The following is a 22914-nucleotide window of genomic DNA, read 5'->3' as shown; positions in this document are numbered from 1 at the left end:
TGTCCTTAGGAGCCCTCCTGTTCCAGCCATGCCACTATTTTGAGGCTCAGAAAGACCTTTCCAGCAAGAGAAAAACCACTCCAGCCACACAGTGCCCCAAAAAAGTCAAAGAGAAGGATGCTACCATTGTAAAGCCTTCTCTCCCCATAAGTTTACACAGAAAGGTTGACAGTACTCAGACAAAACTGGGAAATGGCTCCTTTTCCTTCCTTTCCTCCCTCTCCAAGAGCTTTTTTTGTGGACACAACATTTTCTCCTGCCAGCTCTGCAAGAAAACTTCTGGCAAGCTTGAGGCTGCCAAAGCCCAGCCCATGGCTGTAGGAAAGGTGCAGATCAAGTGTTTCAAATGCCTTTTGGACTGGCACAATTACCCCAATAAGGGCTCCTGTTGAAGCCATTTGCAGCCAAGCCAGCTCAAGCAGCTCAGCACTCACACCAAAACTGCTGCTGTGGAGCTGCCAGGGTTTCCAAGGAGGAAAATTTTCCACTGGACCACCTCACCTCTCCTGAAGTCTTCAATCAGCAACAAGTGAGAGAATATTTAATGAGAAACAAGGAGCAAAGCATGATTTCCTCAGCTCCTCATACACCAGGTAAGTCCTCCAAAAGGTAAACCAGCCAAAAGGAGCTGAGGTCCAGCTGAGCCTTAGATGACAAGGGACACTTCCTCCTCTCCTTTCTTGGGGTTCAGTCTTGCATTTCATTAAAACTCATCAACAAGCAGCATTATGACCTCCCACTCACCTGCTTCAAAGCCTGCTTACGTTCTTTGTCTGAAGTGGGGCCAATGTCACTGTGGTCAAGTAGTCACAGACAAAGAAAGTGGGGGAAGGTAAAACTCAAGAGAAACACCTTTCTACACAGTAAAAGAGCTGCACAGAAACTCAAATTTTCTTTGTAAGTCACAGGCTGATTCTCTGTAACACTTCATGCATTGGGAAAGACACTATCTGCCAGCATTTCCAGTTAAGGAGCCCATGGGGAAGGCAGGAACTGAAATAATTTACCAATCTGAAGACAATTCCTGTGGCAACAGCCTTAAATTCAGAAATAGAAACTGTTTGGGACACTTGTAAAGTGATAGTGAAATCTGTGACACAGCCCCAGCTTCCCACAGAGCAACACTTCTTTCTTGTACATCTACTTAATTCATAGAGGAATGTCATAATCCACTAGAACTTTTGTAATGAGTAAAAGAACCCAATAATCCTACACAATAGCTGGAATTATTAACATCTGTCTTTTGAAAAGTGACATCATGGAAGGCTGAATGGCATCATAGACAGGAAACACCAAAGAACAGAGACATAGAAAGAAAATGCAAATTAAAACTTTTATTCTGGTGAAGTGTCCAATTGTACAAGTCTTTCAGAGCAAGCAAGAGCAGCCTGCAGTGCTCACGGGGAAGGTGCTGTTGCTCAGCTGCCCAAACAATCCCACATACAAAGTGAATGTCATGATTCTGAAATGTTACACCAAGTTTCAGGTCCCAGATGCCAAACCACAGCCCTGCTTGTGCACAGTTTACAAATGGGTTCACTCCCATTTACACAATGGGAGTGAACCATGTTTAAGCCATGAGTAGTGACTTATTGAAATGGACACATGTGTCAGCTGTAAAGATGACTCAGGCTCAGTAGCCCCCTTCTCATTAAGCCTCCTCCAGAAAAACTCCTCCATTGTCAAATAAAATTCCTTTAAAGGAAATGGAGGAAGGGATGGAAAATTCCAGGGATCCTAAATTAAGCCTTTGTGTGAACTCACACGAAGTTGACCTTTGCCATTGGGGTCCAGCAATTCAAGTGTAGCTACTTTGGAAACTTTTGGATTTTGCATATGAGATTTCTGGAAGATTTCATACTCCCAAAGCAGTTTAAATATTAACCCACAGCAGGAGGGAGAAGAGTCTGAAACAAACTTTAATAATCCTGCCCCATTCCAGTTGTGCTTTGTACACTGCTAGAATGAGGTAGGACAGAAAACTCATTCACTTTGAGCACATGCTTGGGAAAATTACACTATCCACTGTGGCCAAACAGTAGGGTTAAAATGGAAGAAAAACTTTAAAAGTGAAGTTTAAGCAATAATTTTCCTAGTCAGCATCCCCACAGCCTTACCTTAGGTGACCTTCAGAGCAGGTGCCTCTGCTTACAGGATGACAGAATTGTCTGGCAGTGAGAAATCACCCCAGAGGTTAGGAAATCTCTCCAGGGTTGAAACAAAAAGAATCCAAGGGATGAGTTGGCTTCAGGCAGGCACTGCTACAAATACACTCCAGGGAGCAAGTGCCTCTGGGGAGATGGTACATTAACAGACCTATAGAGAAGGCACAGCTATTGATGAGGGGGACAAAAGTTACTCCTCCCCTGAAGGAGGACTGAAAAAACATTTAAAAATCCAAGGAACTCAAACCATGAGAGTTCCATTCTAAAGCAGGAAAAGAGGTAAGGAAAGGAAACAATGTCACGGCCGAGGAATCAATAAAATTTGAAACTTTTTTCCAGACAACTCATCCTCTGTAAAGGATGTGTTATTGTTCTCAAAATTCCTGGAATCAATTGTTTAAGAGGGGAAAAAAAAGAAAAGGACTTCATGTGGTTCAGCAACAGAAACCAGTAAATACTATTTACAGTAATGAACACCAAGAACTTTAATTAAAATGGAGTGAGCTAAATAGAGTGTATAAATGGTAATAAGAAAAAATAAAAAATGAGGTAGGCTATTAAAAAGAAGTGACAATTAATATGAAAGAACAGCACATCATGAAAGACACCTGTAAAAGCTATTTAACTGCTCAGACTGACAGAGTAAAATACTTCCAGCTGCTAAATTAACTGAGGATCAAATAACAAAATCAGAAAGTAATCTGAAACACAGAACAACTTCAGCTAACATTCCAGTGCACAGTGTCAGGGTACAGCACAATTTTACACATTTAATAGGTTTTGTATTCCTTGCCTTTCAGCTGGTTCAAAAGAATTAATTGCAACTTATCACTTTTTGGAGTATTTAGCAGGAAAGGTAAAGTGCATGTCACTAACCTTCAATCCTAACATGGGATGAGCGTCCTTGTGATCTCCAAGAACTTGTTCAGCTCAGAAGTGCTATCAAGGAAACAGGGTTTAATTCAAGTTGCTGTCTGGTTTAGCAGCTAATAAATAATCTGGTTTGCTACTGTTTTGAACAGCTTGTCAGGAGAACAAGACACTGACCAGGGCAGTGACTGTCTGCTTAAACTGAATGCTTTTTGTGAATGCACTGATCTGTGTCAGAAATAAACCCCCTAAGCTTCATTCTGATGGAAACTTGAAGGAAAATACAGAATATTCATGGATTGAATACTTGCAAGTGAGGATGGATGGTTGATGTAAGGACATCCCTCACAGAAGGAGCAATCCAGAAAAGTTTGAGCAGTGACTCGTTCTGCTGTGGGTTGAGTTTTACAGCAGCCCTCAGTCATAAACATGTTCAGGACTCATGGTCTAGATCCTATCCTTGGAAGTTTTAAAGCTTTTTCCATCTCATCATACAAGACTGATGCTCTGGAAGACCATGCAGCACATACCAGAAGTAAATAATGCATATTGCTGTCTTTCAGAGTGACAATGTATTTGTGTCACCTGTGTGTCCAGTACAAAATGTTATCAGGCTGCTCATCCCCATTCTGCCACACAGGGAGCTCTCAAGCCCCAGCAGCCATAACCAAAAGAGTTAAGCTTGGACTATTGCAAAAGCAGCACAAAGCTGGCATTTTCATGCATGATCAATTACCAGCTTGTCTTACAATTGCTTTGCACACCTCAGGCCCAGGGCAGTCTCCACTCAGGAAGCAGCAGGAGCACAGCACGGAGTTGGAGGCAGTCCCTCCCTTCTGGCAGAACAGCCTGTTGTTCACCCATGCTGCTGGGATTCAGAGCTGTTCAGGAGGCTTGCAAGCTTCTAGAAGCACTGCAGCATACTTTCAGGAGCTGTTTATAGAAACTCTAACCCAGCTGTGCAAAGTTTAGGTTGTATAACTAAAACCACACCAGGAATCAAAAGTCAAAGCGCTCATCTCCAATCCAGACATCCTGGAGAAATCTCACTGCTCCTGTGAGCAAAGTGAAACTCCCAGGGGGTGCTTTGCCCTTTCAGCCCTTCCTGGTCTAAAATACACGAGTAATAAAACAGTCACCCAGTGGCCTTGAATAGCAAACAGAGTCCACGTTTCCATTCAGGGGCCATTATTCTCCAGTGCTATCTTTTAGCACAGACTAAGGAAAAAAGCTTCCTTCACCATCCACCACAGGGAACTGACTGGAAAACAGCATTTCTGTAGCTCAGCCTGAAGCCATTCTGCTTTACTCAGGAAACAAAGCCCACCTAACAATTTCTGTCCTTTCCACGATCCAAAATGCTTGGGCAAATATAAATACAATTCAATCAGCATCAATCCTTCCCCATCCTTTCAGCTGTGGCCCCAGCTCTAACACAATTTCAAGACACTAACCCTATTAGAAGCCAGAAAAGCTTTTACAGTACCTTGCCTCTCAGATGGAGATTTAATTATATTATCCCCTGGACTGTTTAGACGTTTCATAATGAATGGACTAAGGGAAGCAAGATTTACATTTTTCTTAAAAGCAGCTTTATAAACAGATCTCCTGATTTTAATGTAGCTTTATTTAAGCATCTGAACATCAATAAATCCAGAGTCCAGTTAACATTGTTCATGGTTTCAGCATATTTAGTATATATATATGTCATATCTTACATCTGATGAAGAGAGCCACACTGTGCCTTATTGCCCCAGCATCCATGGGATCACCACAAGCCAGGTGATAAGCCAGGGCACTGGCTGGCAGATTGTCAGGAATCACTCTGGAGCTGGATGGAGCTTCCCCCTTTGTACACATGGGAGGCCTCCAAACTCCTCATCCCCCAGCTTGCAGCTCTGCACCTTGGAGCCAACCTGTTGGTCTGATGCAGAATGTTACAACCAGGACCTGTAGGTCCAGGCACCTCCTCTTCCTTCTGATGGAAAAATGAAGACCTTTGTGTCCTGGAGGCATCTTAACCACCCCACCTTAAGGACATGATAATCAGTAACTGTTACACATTATCTACCTCTGCCAGCCCAGAAGGTTCAGGGTTTTTTTGACAAATACCACCAAACAGGTCAAACTTGTTTCAGTAAAGGCTGCTCTGTTTCAGGAAGTCAGAAGAGCTCAGTCCACAGAGGATTCTCATTCCCCTCTTTAAGACTGAGGGAATGAAAAGGGAAGGAACAAACAAGAGGACAAGATTTCTTTTCCAGCACCAGGTTCAATCAGCATTAGCCTCTTATTTAGGTCAAGAGGTGTAACAGGAACTGACAGCTGTTAAAGTGAGGGGAACAACAGAAGAGAACAATCAAGCAGCTCTCTAGACTGCATCCATGAAAAACACTGGCAGACCACTGAACAACTTAATTTAACAACTTAATTTTGGGGGAAGGCAGAATGGGGGACAAGAGGTGCAGAGGAAGCCCAAATTTCCTCTCCAGCTCCATGTCAGCCCCTGACACACTGGCCAGTTTTACATTCCTACTTGATATGCAACAAAATACCAGCAATTAAAAAGTAACTTGGAACTAAAAGCCAGAAGCAACTCCATGCTTCTGAGAGAGTGCTTTTTATCCAGATCTCCCACCTGCACTATAACCATCCATTTCAGAACAGGCTAAAGCTCTGGAGCTGTGTCAGTTAGTGCCTCCAGGACATCAGCTGGAGAAGGATGCTGTGATCTACTCACCCAAACAAATGACTTGAAACCATTACAGTAGTGCAATCTTAAAGGTTTGATTCCTTCTCCAGGGGCAGAGGAGAAGGTGGGGAGTGTGCAAAGGGGAAAGAAAATTAGTAAAAAAAAAAATTCTGCCTTCAAGCAGCTGCAAGATGTTTATTTCCCAAATCCTAATGCCAGCAGCTAGATAGAATCAGCTGTCTGTGTCCTATCCCACCCCAGTCTGGGGGCTCACTGACTGAATCTGAGCCCGAGGGAAGCAGTACCAGCTGCCACAGAGATGGAGGTTCAAGAGGTTTCCTTGTCTCTCGATCTTTGCTTGCAGGACACTGGATTCCCTTAGCCCCTGACACATATAAGCCCTATTAGGAGCAATGCAGCAATCCTCACGTTCATTTTCTCCTCCATTCAACGGTCATTCCTTCTCACCAGCACCATCCACCTCACCCCAATTCCTGTTCAGAAGAAAAGCAACACCTCTAATTCCCCCTGGGCCCTGCTCAGAGGCCAATTAATCTGTCTTGATCCTCATCCTGATCCCAAACCTCCCCCATCCTGCATCTGAGGCAAGAAGCTGACTCATTCAGAGTCATGTTTGTCAAGTACTCCTTGGCCAGTTTGATAGTGATTGGAGTGGATAGAGGGGAGCATCTGGGTGCAAGGGGACTGAAGTGGCCTTTTGCTTCCTTCTAGTTGATCAGAGGCTTTCCCCTTTTCTCAGGGGTTCAAGCTTGCTCTTTGTCTGCCCTCCACAGGCGCTCCTTGACTTCCAAGGGCAGGGTGTTGAACAGGTCCTCCTCCACCACGAGCCCACTGCGTTTGAGCAGCGGGCACTCTCCCAGCTCCACGGGCAGGCACTCCAGGCGGTTCCCTCGCAGCTCGATCTGCGACAGGTTGGTCAGCTCTCCCACGCGCGAGGGCAGCGACTGCAGCACGTTGTTTCCCAGGTTCAAGGTTCTCAGCTTCCTGCACTGGAACAGCTCTGGTGGGAGACTTTCAATCTGAAAAAAAAGAAACCAATCACAGGCAAAGTCACCAACAGGCACAGACACGCCTTCACAGATGGCCAATGAGCCAACACGAAGCTCCAAGGTTTACAGAGTCCCTGTTTTCAATCGTCCGCTTCTCCCTTGAGTGAGTTCCTGCTTTCTGAGCTTCCTGCTTTGGGTGCTCCCAGCACGGTGATTGTATGGATTCCTCTTTCAGACACTGCACTAGTTACAAGAGATGACCAATGATGGTGGCTAAAGCAGATGTTGTCTCCAGGACCAGAAATCTGCTCACAGCTGGGCTACACTGTCACATGCTTTCATCTGTACTGGCTTCTTTCCATCCCAAATCCTTTATTCTGTCGTTGGATCTTAGCTCCTTTGTTTTAAGACGCCATTCTACAGTTGACATTACACTGAACAAAGACTGGGTTTAATCAGGACTTCTAGTTTGGCTGTAAGGTGGCAGAGATTACATGGGTACAACCTTGTGGCCCTGAGAACTGGCAATCTTCCATCATTTCCGTAGGGCTGTGAAATGTTGCAAAGACTTTCTAGGCTCCAAGTCACAGGGGCTTTTTACAGTGCCAAAAATAAAACAACAACAAAGTCAGCAGCTGTTAGCTTTCCCAACATCACCTTCAGGTAACCATGAATCACTAATTTAGTAAGCCTTATTTCTAGCAAATCCTTGTAATAGTCCAGTCTTCCCAAATAATTTCTTTCTATTGCTAAGGTTTAGCAAACACTAGGCTAGAAACTAAATGCAGCAACTCAGGATCCTCCCCTTAATACAAAGTCTCAGCTTGGAGGCTGTCATTTGCCTTTAAAAGCAAAAATTACTTTTCTAAACTCAAATTATGTAGCATATCATTTGTGCTAAATTAGCCTGTAATCCATTCTGAATGAGGAGGAGTCTAAGAAAAAGCCAAGATGAAACCAGACCAATTAGAGACAATTCAATGCAGTCATTGTTACTGGTACTGGAATGTTTTGCAAACAGCAACATATGATCACAGACTCTTGAAAATAATAGAGTTATTTGAGGTACAAGTATTGGTTTAGGAAGGAAGCAATGTGTTAGAACAGCCTGCTTTCCAGTACAGGACAGCAGTGCCAGCCAACTCCAGAAGTCTCTATTTACTAAGACTGCTGAGATAAGAGAAGACATTTTAAGAGAGACAATTCCTGGCCTTGGGAAGTGCCAGTCTATCAGTCCTCGTGTTTCTTGCTGTCACCATTTACTGGGAGTAACCAGGCTGTCAGTAATTCTGGCTTTCCCAGATATCCAGTACAGTCTGGCTGTTCCATGGGGTCCTCACCACATTTTGTTTCTGAACCCACTGGAGCAAAGGCTGCTCCAGCCTTCCTGTTGCATGGGTTTTTTTCCAGAGAGAAATGGTGGTGCCACACTGTGCTGCAGGAAATGGAACTGCCTCTAACTCCACTCATCCAAGAAATGCCCCACCCCAAAGCTGCAGAGGATACACTGCAGATTAACCCTCAGGAAGCTGTGCTAGGAAGGCTGCCAGAAGGCAAATGGTACAGAATTATCTGAGTTCTGAACAGCAACGTACCACGAAGTTTACCAGAGCTTCAGCCACCCACACAAACAGATGCATAACCCTCCAGTGCCAGGAAACCCCAGTGAGCACATGTTCAGCTGGAGTTGCTGAATGACTGCCCCTTGTCTGCTCCTACTCTGCAGAGGCACAAGCTCTCAGACGCTAACCTCAGCTTATGGCTGGAGTTTTAGGAACCCTGTCTAATATTGAAATACACTAGCAATTAAATACTTGATTTAAGAGCATTTCTGTGAAAAGCCAAACCACACTGAAGCTGTTGCGTGCCTCTCACAAGTAATCTGGCACTGTTCAGCCAGGAACAGATCTTGCCAATAGTAGGAAGGACCTTGATATATGACAGTGAAAACTAGCACTGCTCCAGGACAATCCTGCTCAGTCCCAGAAGAAAACAGAAGCACTTAATTATCTGTCTGCAATTTGTACTTGTGTTAGAGGCTCTTTCAACTTAAGGTCATAATAAACTCAAAGGGAAAAAGTCTCCTAGGAATTTGCAGACAGAATGAATGAAAGCTTCAGCTTTGTCAGATATGGTAAATGAAGTCCCCTTAGTCTTAAAACAAGAAACAAAGAACTAGATATGGGTATGGTTTGCTTTAAGCAAATAAACACCCACCAACACAAGCCAAGAAACATCTTATGGTAATCAGGCAGCAGAGCACACTTGGTCATCCTCTCTTATCTGCCCTGCACTTAGACTGAAACAAAAAGCACGTGTTTACAAGACCAAACCATGGAGTACTCCCTGCAAATGCAAACTACACTAAGGAAAGCTGTAAGCCAGACATGTATTCCCTATATGGCTGCTCCCAGTGTATGTACATGTCTGAAGTAGACAGGTTTAAGTACATAGTTTTAGATTAAGACTACAGTTTCTCAGATCTCCATTTTAAGCCCAAAATCAATGTTAATCTAGAGACTACATGCTTCCAACTGCAGAGAAACAACTGACTTCCAGGGTTTCTAAACAGCCTCTAATTGGCACTTGGAAGCAGCCTCACTGTTGAGAGAAGAAATGCAACAGGACAAGGACTCTTGGAAGACAGGCTTGCCCTGGAGCTATCTGCAATGTTTGGCCTTAGATAAACCCCTCAGAGAGATACAAAAGCAGTGCCAGTTGTATCCACAGACCATTGTAGCATGTTTAATCACACAGATAACAGAAGTGCCAGCACTATTTCCTCACACAGCAACTCAGCTCTTTGCTCACTTACCCTGTTGGCTGTCACAGCCAGATTCTGCAGGTTTTGAAGAAGTCCAACATCTGGTGGTATGAAAGTTAAGTTGTTGTGGCTGAGATCCAAGTACCGAAGTTTCCGGCAATAGAAGAGCTGAGTAGGGATCTTCTCTATCTTGTTACGGTTCAGGTAAAGGCGTTCCAAGTTGGTCAGGTTGCCTATCTGCATGGGGATGTAGGCAATGTGGTTGTACCACAATTTAAGGCAAGTGAGACGATGTAAGTGCTGGAAGCTAATGATTTCCTCAATAGTTTTGAGGTTGTTGTCCTTCAGGTCTATTTCCTGCAAATTGTGGAGGCTAAAGATAGAGTGAGGAATGCGTTCCAAGTCACACCGGATCAGCTCAAGCTCTGTCAGGTTGACCATCTTCTTAAGGCTGTTGAGGACAATGAGCTTGGTGCCCTCATTGTTGATGGAAAGCTTCTGAAGATGGACACCAACATCTGTCACCACCTGTGGCAGCTTGGTGAGGTTACTCTTCATCCTCAACACCTTCAGCCTCTTCAGCTCCCTCAGTCCATCTATCACAATGTATCGGTTGTTTTCAGCGCTCAAATTCCCTGTCAGGTGAAGCTCCTCTAGTGTCTTCAGGCTATAAATCCAAAGAGGAATCTCCTTAATGTCTGTGAACTTGATGTGGAGCGATTTCAAATTCTCCCTCAAGAAGGCAAGGGCTGGGGCCTCGATTTTGGCAGCTGTGTGGTAGAGCCACAGTTCCTTAAGGCTGGTGAGCTGAGCAATGCTGGGGGGAATAGTGACATCAGGGATAAGCTCCAGCTTCAAGACCTCCAACTCAATGAGGTCAAAGACTGTGTCAGGAATGCCACTCAACATGAAAAGATGCAATTCCAGCTTATCCTGAGAGTTTTTGGTGATCCTCTGGCGTAGTTTCTCCAAAGTCCACTCATTGTTGAGGTTCAGCTGCCGCAATTTGTTCTCACTCACCTCTGACAGAAAGACAGCAAAGCGCTTGGAGTAGAGGGGGTCGTACTGATCAATCAGATGGAGCATAAAAGCAAAGTCATTTTTCACATCAGGAATGTCACTGTAACTGCTCTCCTCCCGGATGGACTCAAAGGAGTATTTCTTGAGCGACCGCCTCAACATCCACCACAGTGTGTACATGCAGATCAAACCATAGAAAATCACCAGACTGATGTAGAAAGAAGCCAAGATTTTGAAGAGAGTGGCCAAAGGATGAGCACAGCGGTACATCCTGTAGCCAGTCAAGCTCTCAATGTCCACTTTACAGTCTACATCAAACGTTATGTTGTTGACATAGTACACAGTATAGCAAATTATCAGAATGAACTTGATTACTTTGATTATGGTCTGTCTCATGTACAGGCGATAAACTATGTCTCCCTCTTCCACATGAGTACGGAACTTTTTCACTTTCTCAAAGAGTGCTTTGGCTTGCTCACCTTCCTTTTTGTCCAAGACACCGGTCTCAGACCTGTCCACAATCCCTTGCTCAATTCGAGATTTTGTTCTCTGCAGCATGGGAACAGTGGCTTCCACATCCTCACTGACCGTGGAGGATTTCTTGTCCATGGAACCATTCATTTTTCCAAACGCTGGTTTGGTATCGCTCTCTTCCACCACCGTCTCAGACAATGCTCTCGTTGTCCATGGAGAGTCAAAACACTTAAGCAAAATAGACACAAAATGCTCCAGCTTGGAGCTGGTCCTTGGGAACTTGAACCAGAAGTTGCTACAAGCCAGAAAGATGAGGGTATGTAGCAGCACCAGATAAGGAAAATACTTGGCAAACCAGTGAAGACGGTTCTCGTAACACACCGCATCCACGTAGTTGTACTGGTGCCGGTCCAGATCGTATCGGATCCCTGTAGGCCCCGAGTCGGTAGAGGGAACAAGACTGGTGTTGTAGTAGGGACGCTCCGGGGCTGCCACTGTCCATCCCCTGACAGAGTCATTGCAGGAGTCCTTGGTAACCCATTTACAGGGCAAACAAATCATTTTGTCCTGGGTGACCTGGAGCGTCCCTCCGAACACGGCGATCATCAGCATGACGATGGAGATGTAGTCCGTGAAGACGTCCCACCACGGCTTCAGGATGCGATAGGCTGGCTGAGTGTCAGCGAAGTAGCGCAGCTCGGTGACTGGAATCATGATTCACCTGGAAGCAAACCAGAAACAGCTTAGAGAGTTTTGTCCTGCTCTTCAAGAGGGCGTGAGAAAACACATGTTAAGTGCTGGCATAGCAAAACTGGGATTAGCTAAGATGCAATTCAAGTAACTGTGAGACAAATGTATGAGGCTGCCTGTGAGTCATTTGCTATAGCCCAGGCAGTGACGTTTGTTCAGCCTTCCGTGACAGACAGACAAATTGTCACAAAACCTCAGAACTGGTGCTTATTGTTAGCAGTCTGTGGGGTAAGACACTCAAAGAAATCTCACAGGGCAGACTTAACTCCCTTGACCAGACCAGTACTTGGAAATTTACTGTTTTATCTAGGGATTTAATTTCAGGGATGAAGGAATTTGCCAGCACTGTTAGAAGTGATAAAATCTACACACAGACCATATTTATCATTGGTTTGTTACTGCTTCTACATAAAATTCTGCATATGGCTGGTTCTCAGATTGAAGGAGCAAGGAAAACATCTACATACAACACAGTTATGTTTCCTAGAACCACTTCATTGATGCAACTCATTATGACATTCATAAAGCAAGCTGGAAAAGAGAAAAAACATTGCTCAACATCATGACTTTTCCGAGTAAGTAATTTTGGCTTCCTTCCTTTATGTTAATTCTCCAAGGAAAGATTAGCTACTTGCCTTTTGAGAAATTCAGTACTGAAATGCTGCAGCAGCTGGGTTTTTGCCTTACTTACTTCAGAAACAGAGGAAGGGGGAAACAAGCTTGGAAGAATTTGCTTCTCTGACCAACCTAGAGTTCTTCCCAGCAGGGATTTAAGTGTCACAAAGGAAATCAAAAGGTTCTGGGAAGCACAGGCCTGATGGTAGTGCTTATTCTGTCCTTTAGACTTGCAGATGAAACTTTGAGCAAGCTCTTCAACAAGCCCCAAAGCCTGACTGATCCATGGATAATGGAGCTCACAAAATCCCCCTATTTGACAGGTAACACAGAAGGCCATGGAGTCACTGTAACTCATTCTAATGACAGTGAAAAAGCAGTAATACCAGGATGCTACAGCATCCTTTTAGCAAAGTTCAGGAGCAAGACAAGCACTAGTTTTTCAGTCATTTTGAAACTCACACAATTCAAGTATAAGGGAGAAAACAAAAATTCAAGCATGCTACCCCAAACCATAAGATTTCATTTGTACAGACAGTCCAACAAGTCCTGGAGGGCCAAAAGCTCAATATCACTAGTTGGGACAAAGCCTTCTGTGACAAGGGGGGGCTGCCCACACCACCTGCTTTGGTAGAATTCAAGTTTTTATTTCAAATTAACTTCCACCACTGAACTGCAAAGAAAGCCATTCCTAACTCAGAAAGCACCACATTCCCTAGAGACACTAAATACAGAACTCTATTCTTTGGTTTGCTGTTTACAACAATAAGTGGTCAAATGACAGCTCTGGCTCAGTGCTGCTTGGGAAAGTTTCAAGCAGCTACAGGTGTAGATTGATAGATGAAAACCATTCCTGAAGTAAAGTTTTTCCTTCTGCCCATCCAGGTCCAACACTACATTAGTCCATCACAAAAGCCAGACTGGGGAAATTCCACTTCCTTTTTGTGGGTAATTTTAAGAGGAAAAAGTGGCATTTCCTGTCCTACAAATTCAGTAAAACAAGGAACAGCAAATCTATTAATGATCAACCAGCAAAGTCACAAACAAGGGATGAAAACAGTGATCTAGAGCACTGTCAGAGGAAAAAAATGTCCTGTAGGACTGCAGAGCCCCTGAGAAGTGGCTGACACACCTCTGCAGAAGGAACTGCACAAACAGGGCAGGAGAATTGTGCATCAACAGTGGAAAGGAGCAGGCAGAGCTGAACCTCTTCTGGACAGCAGCTGAGCAGCCAGAGGAGACTGACAAGGTGTTGAAAGCCTCCCTCCCAGCCCTGTGACTACCCTGCTGCAAGCCCTAGGCAAGGCATTTCAGCTTCCTCCTTGGAATTCATCTGCCCCAGGGAGAGGAGAGCCCACGTGCAAGACACATTTAGGAAAAGCTGTCTGTGAGTACTAAGAAATAATAATTGCAGGATAAAGCAGAGGCTCTCTCTACACAATAGAACACCTGAAATGAATCCAGCAGTTAAACAGCTCTTCATGAAAGAACCTACTCCTTCTACTCCATATCAAGGGGAAAAAATATGTTTATCTCTTTCCTCTTGCCTTGATACCAACTTGTCCTCAAAGGTCCTTCCTGCTTCCTCCCTCTTGGTTGACAAACTTGTAGGAAATATCAGACCCTCCATAGTAGGATTATGAAACTGGGATGATCTCTTTTCAGGAATTAGGGTCTCATGACATTTGCAAACGTGTGGTAGTGCTGGGTTTACTCATTTTGCTCAATCCAGAACATGCCTAACTCTTTCTCACAAGAAATGAACCTTCTACTCACTTTGATTTGTAGCTCAGGATATGTAGGAAGGAAACCAAAAAGAAATTAGCACAGCTGGCTCCCTAATTCTGCTTACCAGTCACATGGGGTAGGAAATCCCCCTTTACACTGTGCACTTACAAGACAGCTAAAAAAAAGAATCATGAGCATCCCTTGAAACCTATTACAGTTCAGTGTCAGCAATTAACAGGGTGGAGCAGGAAATCTCCTGCCTTCCAGGAACAATGAAGGGGCACTAGGGGAAGAAAAGAACATTGACAGCAAATTCTCACTTCTGGCAGCAGTGGAGTACCCATTCAAGTCCCAAAAAGGAACAATAAAACTAGGGGCCACCTTTCCAGGAGGTGGAATTTACTGTTTTATCTAGCCTTATTCCCAGTATCTGCAATGAAAGGGAAAAGTACCCAGCAAAAACGTGAAAAAGTAGATGGGCAAAGTCCCATCCCTCCTCACCAGATTCCCTGTGCATGCAGTTCAATTTTAACTCCTGATGGTTCTACATCAGGAGATGTATCTTGTCATCAAATGTCATCTTGATTTTGTGAACTCCATCCTGTAATGATTTTAGAACACGATTCTTGCGGCAACATTCTCCATGCTGGATTAGAGCAGTTTTGCTGCTAGGGTGGATGACAACAGCAGACAAGTCACATTCTCAGGGCTCATCTCTGTCCCTTGATTCTCCCTTGCAGAGAAGGATTCTTCCCACAAGGGCTGGGATTTCCAGCACTCTATAGGGAGACAACTCGCAGGTAGCTGGAGCACCAACTCTCCCAACATGGGCAGTAGAACAGAGGGATTTACACGGAGGGTATTACTCTGGCATGGGACTGAGAACAATGCTTGCATGAAGAGAGCTGGCCAGAAATAAAGTTACTTCCCTTGTGACCAAGAGCAAACCAAGATCCCCAGGACCAGCACACTCAAGATTTCAAGCTTCTGCTCTTTTTAAGAGTTGGATTCCAGGATGGTATGTCAGCAGCAAAATATTCACTGCGAAGAAGCTTTATTTGCCAAGTCACTTCTAGCACACAGCCTCACCAAGGGCTGAGCACAGAACACCTGAACTGAGTGAATGAGTTTATGGACAGGAACAGCTACAGAAAAGGAAGTTCAGTGTCAGAGCAGTGTTGGTGAAGAAGGGTCCAAGCTCTTTAATATATTCTTCAAATTGCAGAGCCCTCCACTTGGAGCTCAGGACCAGGCAATGTATTTGCAGTGTAGCTACCTCTGCCACAGGAAGTCATCAAAACTGAGATTCTGAGAGTGCTTAAGTTTAAGGACAAGTTGACTTTACTAAACTTGCACAAGCTGATACATCAAAACTTCTCTGTCCAAACTCCTGTCAACTTACCAGCCACATCTAGCACACAGTCCCTGAGCAGTCCCCCAACCCCTGCCCCCCTCAGAAATCACTTTACATTGGAGGATTTCAGCTACATCAAGCAACACTACTTTGAGCTTCTCTATAGCCAATAAAGAACCACCTCAGGACAGTTTAGAGCAGCAACCCCTGAGATTGTTCAGTAAAAGATCTGTATGCTAAAGCCCCATTGTTATATAACAGGATCAATACAGCCAAGATAAATATGCTCCTGAAATGTTTACACATTCCATGTGTGGCTACTACATACCTCTTCAGGGCCTGCAAATTCACCTGGATCCAGATTTGCATCCCACCAGGAACCATCCCTGCCTCAGCCTGCTGGGCACAAACCTACAGCCTCCCCACTAATGCTGAACAGGCTGCCCCAAGTGAAGGAACAGCAGTTGCAGACTTACATAACCAGCCTGCCAAACCTACCCAGCCTTCAGCCAACCATAAGCATCACCAAGTACTAATCCTATGTTTTACCAAACACACCTGGAGGAAAAAGATAATCACTCATGTTGGAATAACAGGGACATTCTGAACAAACCACACCTACACAGTAAAACCAGTCAGAAACAAGATTAAATGCATCTAGCTGACAGACATCATAAAAGCAGCAAGTACCTTCTTAAAGGCTGACAGAGCTGAGAGCATGAATGTTTCCCACAAACCACAGGTATTAACAGAGGAACTGTTTAGTAACTACTCTCTGATTTTGACAATTCCTCTATCCAAAACCACTTAATTTCAAGCACTGAAGATTGACCTATTGTCAGCAGACACCTAGTTGAACAGTACTTCAAATTCCTGCCTGCAGCTGCTGGCCAGCACATCCAGCTCGGGACAGAGTGAACAGAAACAACATCACTGTTCTGTTTCACTGGCCAGTTTGTCAGCTTGACTCATCATTGCTGAATACTTTATCCAGCCTCCTCTTTCCTCCTCTTTTCTGTTACTAACAAAGCTATTGGCCAGAAAGCACTTATATGCACAACCTTAAGACACATACAAGAATGCACAAACCCCCCTGATTTGAAGAAAATCCTCACATTTAGTCTCACAAAACAGTTCTGGGTAAGTAGACATCAATGAATTTTTATGTTGAATCTGGCAACCCTTTGGTTTTGTCTACACATATTTTAATTACCAGTTGATTTCATTTTAAAATTGTGGACTGCAAAGCACAAGTCAAACCCTCCTGACAGAATTTCTTACCTCTCAGAAGCCCAGAGAAAGAGGGAGTTGTTCAGGTGCTGACAGCATCAAAGGTAGTTGGAAATAATAACCTTGATGCTTTCAAGACTACAGCCCTGATTATTAACGCGCTACAACACGTTACAGTAAGTTTTCAACAGAGCAGAGCTTCCCTCCTCAGCAAGCTGCCACCTGAAATCCTAAAGAAGGGCATGACACAGAGCTCTTTGTTCAAAATCAGGAAATGCAAGAGCTTACTGGGCAGAAATGGGACTGGGAATTTATGTTTCTCCTCCCCCATGTTTACTAGGTCCAGAATTAAGAGGGGGGGAAAAAAGGGAGGCTGAAAACAGAGCTGCTTTCAGGCACCCCTCAGAAAACCTTCCCAGCTCAAGAACAGCCACATGATCAACTGGGAAAGCCCAAGACATGAGATGGAACAACTGCAGTTGTTTTGTCCTTTGCTGCTTAGAACAAAACAGCAGTGAAGCCAGATGTCAAAGCCCTAAATAACCATTATTCCTGTATCAGGTCCCTTCTGCTTTAAAAAGATAAACCCCTCCTGTGGGACAAAACATCTTCTGAGGCAGAGAAATGAATATGATCACTAGATGATCTTTAAGGTCCTTTCCAACCCAAACCACTCTGTGATTCTCTGTCAAGTTGAAAGGGTCATTTATCATTTTGACAGAGTGAAACAGGCAGTGAACCCAACACTGAAAGGAGGGTAAGGTGGTTTCCACAATGTCCAGCCCCACCCAAGCCACATGACACAGCAGGATGAAGTGAATCCACTGCATCACATTGTCTTTATTGAAGTTCATTAAAAAGAATAATCCACCTACATTAGGGATAGTATTTTATCATCTTTACACCTACCCATTAACTGACTCTGTCAGATGCAAGGCTGTCAGTCTTAAGCTTAGTGCAACAGCTCCTGTTTACCATCACACAACCACACGTGTCCTGACAAGTACAGGGAAGAACAGCTGCACCACCAGAACAATCCATGCTAGACTTAGCTTGGCCTGCCACATTTTCTGCCTCCTGACAGCGTTTTGCCCCAGCTGCACAGAACTGAGCACAGTCTGCAGTTACCAGCATCACTGACACTTGGGGCACGGACTGTGTGCTGGTGTTGTAAATTTAAGTCCATCGGATGACTTGCAACATTGATGTAAACCACAGCAAAATGGCTGTGTCAGCTTATAAATTATGAATGTACATGGCTACAGGCTTCCTATCCAAAATTAATTTTCTCTTTGCCATAACAAAAATGCTTCAAGGACAGGGCATTGAACCTGTCTTGGAAAAGCACAACTGGCTTCCTCCAACAGGACACAATGAAGCAGTCCCTTGTGCTGCCTGATACAAGTGATTGAATTCGTTCTGCTAGTAACTACTCAAGAAAACCAGACCAGCTCCAAGCACCTCACCAGATGCAGGAGGGGGCTCTGCAGCATTTAACTCCAGCACTGAGGGCTGGAGGAACCAGCTGCTCTCAGTTCTCTGTGGGAAGGGCAGACAGAGCAGAGCTTTGGAATAACTAACAGCAGATAAGAAGTCAACAATAAATTCCAAGTGAGTAAAAGCAAGGATAACTTAATTCATTGATGACAGACTGGCACAACATGCACAAATCCATGGGTGTTACCACAGCTATTTTCAAGCTCCAAGAGATGAGGCAGTCAGGATGAAAGACGACACAGACAAGAGCAATGCAAGACAATTAAGACATCAACTATCAGTACACTAATATCTCACCCCAGTCTGAGCAAAGAGGAGCAAGAACCTCTTCATACATTCCCTACAAGGCTTGCCCTCAGGACCACCTGCTCCAAAACTGTGACTTCCAGCTCAGAACATTTTCTGACTGTATTAGTTAATAAAAAACAGACCACCTCACCCTGCATCACCAAGGCCTGATAAAACCAAAACTCTAAAAGAGAACCTGTTAACTAGTCCAGCACACATCTTCACTGTGCACAGAAGCAGGCTGAAGCTCCAGGAGCAGCAGTCACTAGAGGAGCTTTGTGAATTGCCAAGGTAATTTTATAGCAGATGTTAACAAGGTTTGGTACACAAGGTGAGGGCAGCACTGTTACTTCAGCAAGGGGGTCAGGACTGAATTCACCTTTTAGTTTCAAAAGCAGTTTCACAGCAGCAGGAAAGGCAGAGATACCCCAGATAGAGGAACTGGATTTCAAGTTGCAATACAAGACACATGCACCACATCAACAGTTTAAAAAAAAAAGCTGCTTGGAAGCATTCAAGAGACATTCTCCAAAGCATGTAGACTGCTGAATACCTGTTCAGTATTAGTGTGCAAAGCCTAAACTGAGGCTGGGTTTGAAAACACTTGTAGAAATGCATAAAGGGAGACTCACCACACTGCAGCTGAATAATTGAATTTTAACTGTTACCAAAATAATAGCTGTGCACAGCTCCCCTTGCTTTAATGAGCCCCACACAGAAATCCTAATAAACCCTTCTCCAGCACCACTCACCAGATAACGCCTTCTATTTTCTGAGATACCAGTTAAGCTCAGTTAAACACAAAAAAACTTTCTTCTGAAGTACTCTACTGAACAAAAAACTTCTTTAGTATTAGGAAAAGGCTTCTTAAAAGCCTGCTCTAATCAAACAGCAATATTTTGATACATGAGACCTCCACTGCTTATTTGATGTTTTTTTTTTTTTTAATAGCACAAGGGACCCCCAAACCACAGACCATCTCTCTTGACTGCCTGCAGCAGTTACTATAATGTAACCAGCTTCAGAAAGTCATCACTGGAAGGCTTCAGGCACTCACATCTCAAGCATGGCAACATTAGCTTTTAACACATGGCTTCTGGCATGCTTTAAGGAAATATTTATGCATGTTGTCTTTGACCTACAAGAATTAAGAGTTTTCAAATACCATGACAAAGTTAAAAAAAGAAAAGGGTCAGTGAACTGCCAGAACACCAGTGAGCCTTAGGGGTTTCTTCTATTCTGGAATGAACACACTGCACATCCCTGCTCAGAACACAGCCAAGCTGGACAGAATTTCCCATCCTGAAGATGGGCACAGAACTCTGCAATGCCTTTAATCACTGTCCCAGTGCACAACCAAGGAGGCTGGGACATTCCTGCAATGAGTTTCTGACATTGCCCAACTGACACCCACACAGGTGACAGGTGAGTGCACTGGGAAAAACTGCCTGGAGACGCCTATACAGGAGGACAAATATCAGCCCACGGGAAATGGAAGGGCACCCACCAAACCACCAGCTCCTCCTGCTTCTCAGCTGCATTCCTTTCAGGCAGCAGTCACCAAAACATTTACCAGGCAGCCTCTGAATTTACTGTTAAGTGCAGTAACAAGTCAGGGTTTATGTGGCCAGGATTTAGTTTTATGGGTGACTATATAATGTTATATTCTACTTTTTACAAGGCTCAGTTCCTTTGTCATCTCCAAGCTAAGGGCACCCAGAATTTAATTAACACTACCACAATTAAATACCGCCACTCTCCCCACCACTGTCTGACCAATCACCTTTCCTCAGTATCGATTATCTCATGTGCTGGGCTTTGCATCTATGTTTAAGCAGGGTCTTTTTTTGTTTTTTTGGCTTGACCAGTCAGAGCTGGCCCGGAGCCCTCACCTTGCAGCAGGGTTCTGCTATCTGCACGTCAGTTCTCTGTGCTGGAAGTGGCTGATATTCCTACTTGCTGGATCCCGAGCGAGTGCTGAAGCGCTGCACTCCCCACAAGCCATGGGAACAGTTTCCCTGAAATGAAACACAGATTATCAGCAAAAAAGAGGGGATCGAGTTCACAGAGGGACATGTAAAAACTCGGCAAACAGTACCTAAGAAGCAACAAACAACTCAGAGGGTCACTGGGAGCCAAAAAGAGACATGCTGATACCTAGAAATATGGCAAGAACACTAGGAGCCAAGTAAAACTCAACAGGAAGGAATTTCCAGCATCTGTGATTCTAACAGAAGTTACCAAAAAGCAGGTGTTGCAGATGCAGCCAAAAGAGATGCTGAATGCTAATATCACAACTAAGTCTACACAAGTAGAGGCAGAATAACAAATCATTGTCAGATGGGGAAAGAGATGACTTTACTGCCTAATTTCTAGTCTGAAAAGCCTGATCCACTTTAAACGTTACTATAAGGTATCAGAAAACACAGATCACACACCTAACCAATCCAGATCCAAGCAACTGCCCCCTTCGCTCACAACACGGATCTTCTTAAAAGTGGAAGCAGTTGAGCACCACCAACAAAAATTTCAACTGGGCTGGGGTTTTTTTCCTTGCTTCCTGCATGTCAGCACGGGGCATGGGAAAACAGGCAAGGGAGCAGATCCTTAGAGGGATCTCTCAAGCATCCAGCCTCCCAGCCATGTAGAAGACTGCAAAACATCGGAGAGTGTTGCGTTAACAACAGGGAGAAATGAGAAAGAACAGACATCAGTGGAAGAAAGTCCAACCCCATAATGCTGAAGATGTCCGAGGGTTCATTCCTCTTAATCCCAAAGTTACCATTCGGGCTAACAGATTTTGAAGCAACACCCTGCAAACCAAAGCTATTGCATTTTAGCCGTACCACAGTGCCGCAAAGGCAGCACCGGGAGGAGAGGACTCTCTGACCTTCTCTCCGCTCCAGGCAATGGGTACCAGCCTCAACCCAGCACACCTCGGCACCAGCCCCCGCCACTCCACCGCAGCTTTCCGGACACAGAAAGAAACATCCTCTGGGAGATATAAATAAATCCCACCGCGCTTCCGTCCGCAGGTAACAAACAGCGGCGTCCTCCCCTCGCTGGGGGGACACTGCGCACAGCCCGGCCCTGCCTCACCCCACAGGCGGGGCGAGGACCCCCCTGCCCCGGGCGCTGTGAGAGCAGGGACGGCGGGACACGGAGGATCCGAATCGCTGCCCAATTACTCAGCAAATCCTTCCTGCTCGCTGCTTCCGAGCCCCCTCAGCCGCGCCCCCCCGACCCGGCGTCCCACCCCATCCCCTCCGGGATATCACCCCACAGGGGGACACGCCTCCACAGCCCGCCCGTGGCGTGAGGGGAGCGCGGCACACCCACCTGCCCGCCGCGGCCGTGCCGGGAACCCACCGCACCCACCTGCCCGCGACGCCCACCCTCCCTTACGCCGCTCCGGCGCCTTTTGTCCGCCCTGCCCGCAGCGGCCCCGCCCCGGATCTGACCTCACCCGGTCGGCGCTGCCACCATCGCCTCGTCCCGCCGCCATCTTGGGGGCGGGCATGGCAATAGGGGCGCGGCGCCATCTTTGTGCAGGGCGCGCTCCACAGGGGAGCGGGCGGGAAGAGCGGGGGGAGTGAGGGCGGCGGCGCCATCTTGGTGCCGGGCAGCGCTCAAAATGGCGCCAGTCTTAAAGGAACCGAAAGCATTCAGCTGCTGAAAAGTTTGTGGTATCTGAAAAAAGTGATTCACTCGTAGCTATTTGTTACTTGTCTGACGTAATGGAGAACACTGTGCAGCATAATTTCTTTTTAAATGAATAAAGGATGGTTCAAAGGCATTAGTTGTAATTTTATTAGTGTACAGCAGGTGGTTCTGAGTGGTTAAGTGCAGCCAATTTTAACTTGTCTACACTAGTGATGTGTGGAACAATAAAGTAAGTGCATCTGTGGCTTTCAAGGAATATTATAAGTCTTAGCAACTTCCTGTAGCCACAGGCACAGGACCTGTACCAGAGGAGCTGGGATATGTCCTTATGTTTACATATGGGGATATAAGGACCTGTATAACATAAGGACCTGTACCAGAGGAGCTGGGATATGTCCTTAAGTTTACAGCCTTATGTCCTACCAGTGCCAGGACATAAGGCTGTAAACTCTTATCAGCCCAGTGCAATAGCTAAGTTTTTTTTAACTAAACGCTAGTTAAGAATTGTTCATGTTCCAATGCATTTATTAAATTAAAATTACCTGAAGAAAACGAAGGTTTTAACTTTCCTTGAGTTTTATAGTAAAAAGTACAAGGTCAGATGTGCCCTTTACATCACTGACCTCATCCAGAAATTTCTGCTAAATTCCAAGAGGGCATTAAGGTGAAGTTTCATTATACTTTTGAACCAATATAACATCTAAATCCTGACAGAGAAGGTAGGGGCTTGTGTCCATCCCTTTTTCTCCCTACTCCTCCCTGCCCACATCTCTTTTTCCTTGCAAGACCTTTTGCCC

At 45.0% G+C, this 22914-nt stretch overlaps 1 protein-coding gene across 2 annotated transcripts; it reads right to left on the bottom strand.

The window, feature by feature from the left end:
• Window positions 1–1319: 1319 nt before the first annotated feature.
• On the bottom strand, window positions 1320–21828 carry LRRC8A (leucine rich repeat containing 8 VRAC subunit A). 2 transcript variants are annotated; one of them, XM_066562670.1, is made up of 5 exons: window positions 21794–21809; window positions 20893–21106; window positions 20347–20472; window positions 9550–11713; window positions 1320–6764 (listed from the first exon to the last, which is right to left on the bottom strand). In XM_066562670.1, the coding sequence occupies exons 4-5, from the start codon at window positions 11704–11706 to the stop codon at window positions 6489–6491; spliced, it is 2433 nt and encodes an 810-aa protein (XP_066418767.1). In that variant the 5' UTR covers window positions 11707–11713; window positions 20347–20472; window positions 20893–21106; window positions 21794–21809; the 3' UTR covers window positions 1320–6488. The 2 variants fall into 2 exon arrangements, with proteins under 2 accessions (XP_066418767.1, XP_066418768.1); XM_066562671.1 differs by lacking the exon at window positions 20893–21106 and having other exon boundaries at window positions 21794–21828.
• Between the last annotated feature and the right edge of the window lie 1086 nt (window positions 21829–22914).

The sequence above is a fragment of the Molothrus aeneus genome, chromosome 19 (genome assembly GCF_037042795.1).
Source record: "Molothrus aeneus isolate 106 chromosome 19, BPBGC_Maene_1.0, whole genome shotgun sequence".
NCBI lineage: Eukaryota > Metazoa > Chordata > Aves > Passeriformes > Icteridae > Molothrus > Molothrus aeneus.
The sequence above is the reverse complement of the archived record's forward strand: the minus strand, read 5'-3'. Positions and strand labels throughout refer to the sequence as shown.

Bases quoted from the DNA above. Each gene is read 5' to 3' on its own strand.
- LRRC8A (XM_066562671.1), bottom strand. From the start codon at position 11,706: ATGATTCCAGTCACCGAGCTGCGCTACTTCGCTGACACTCAGCCAGCC. The intron at 6,765-9,549 runs GTAAGTGAGCAA...CTTTTTTTTCAG, and splicing joins TGGCTGTGACAGCCAACAGG to ATTGAAAGTCTCCCACCAGA.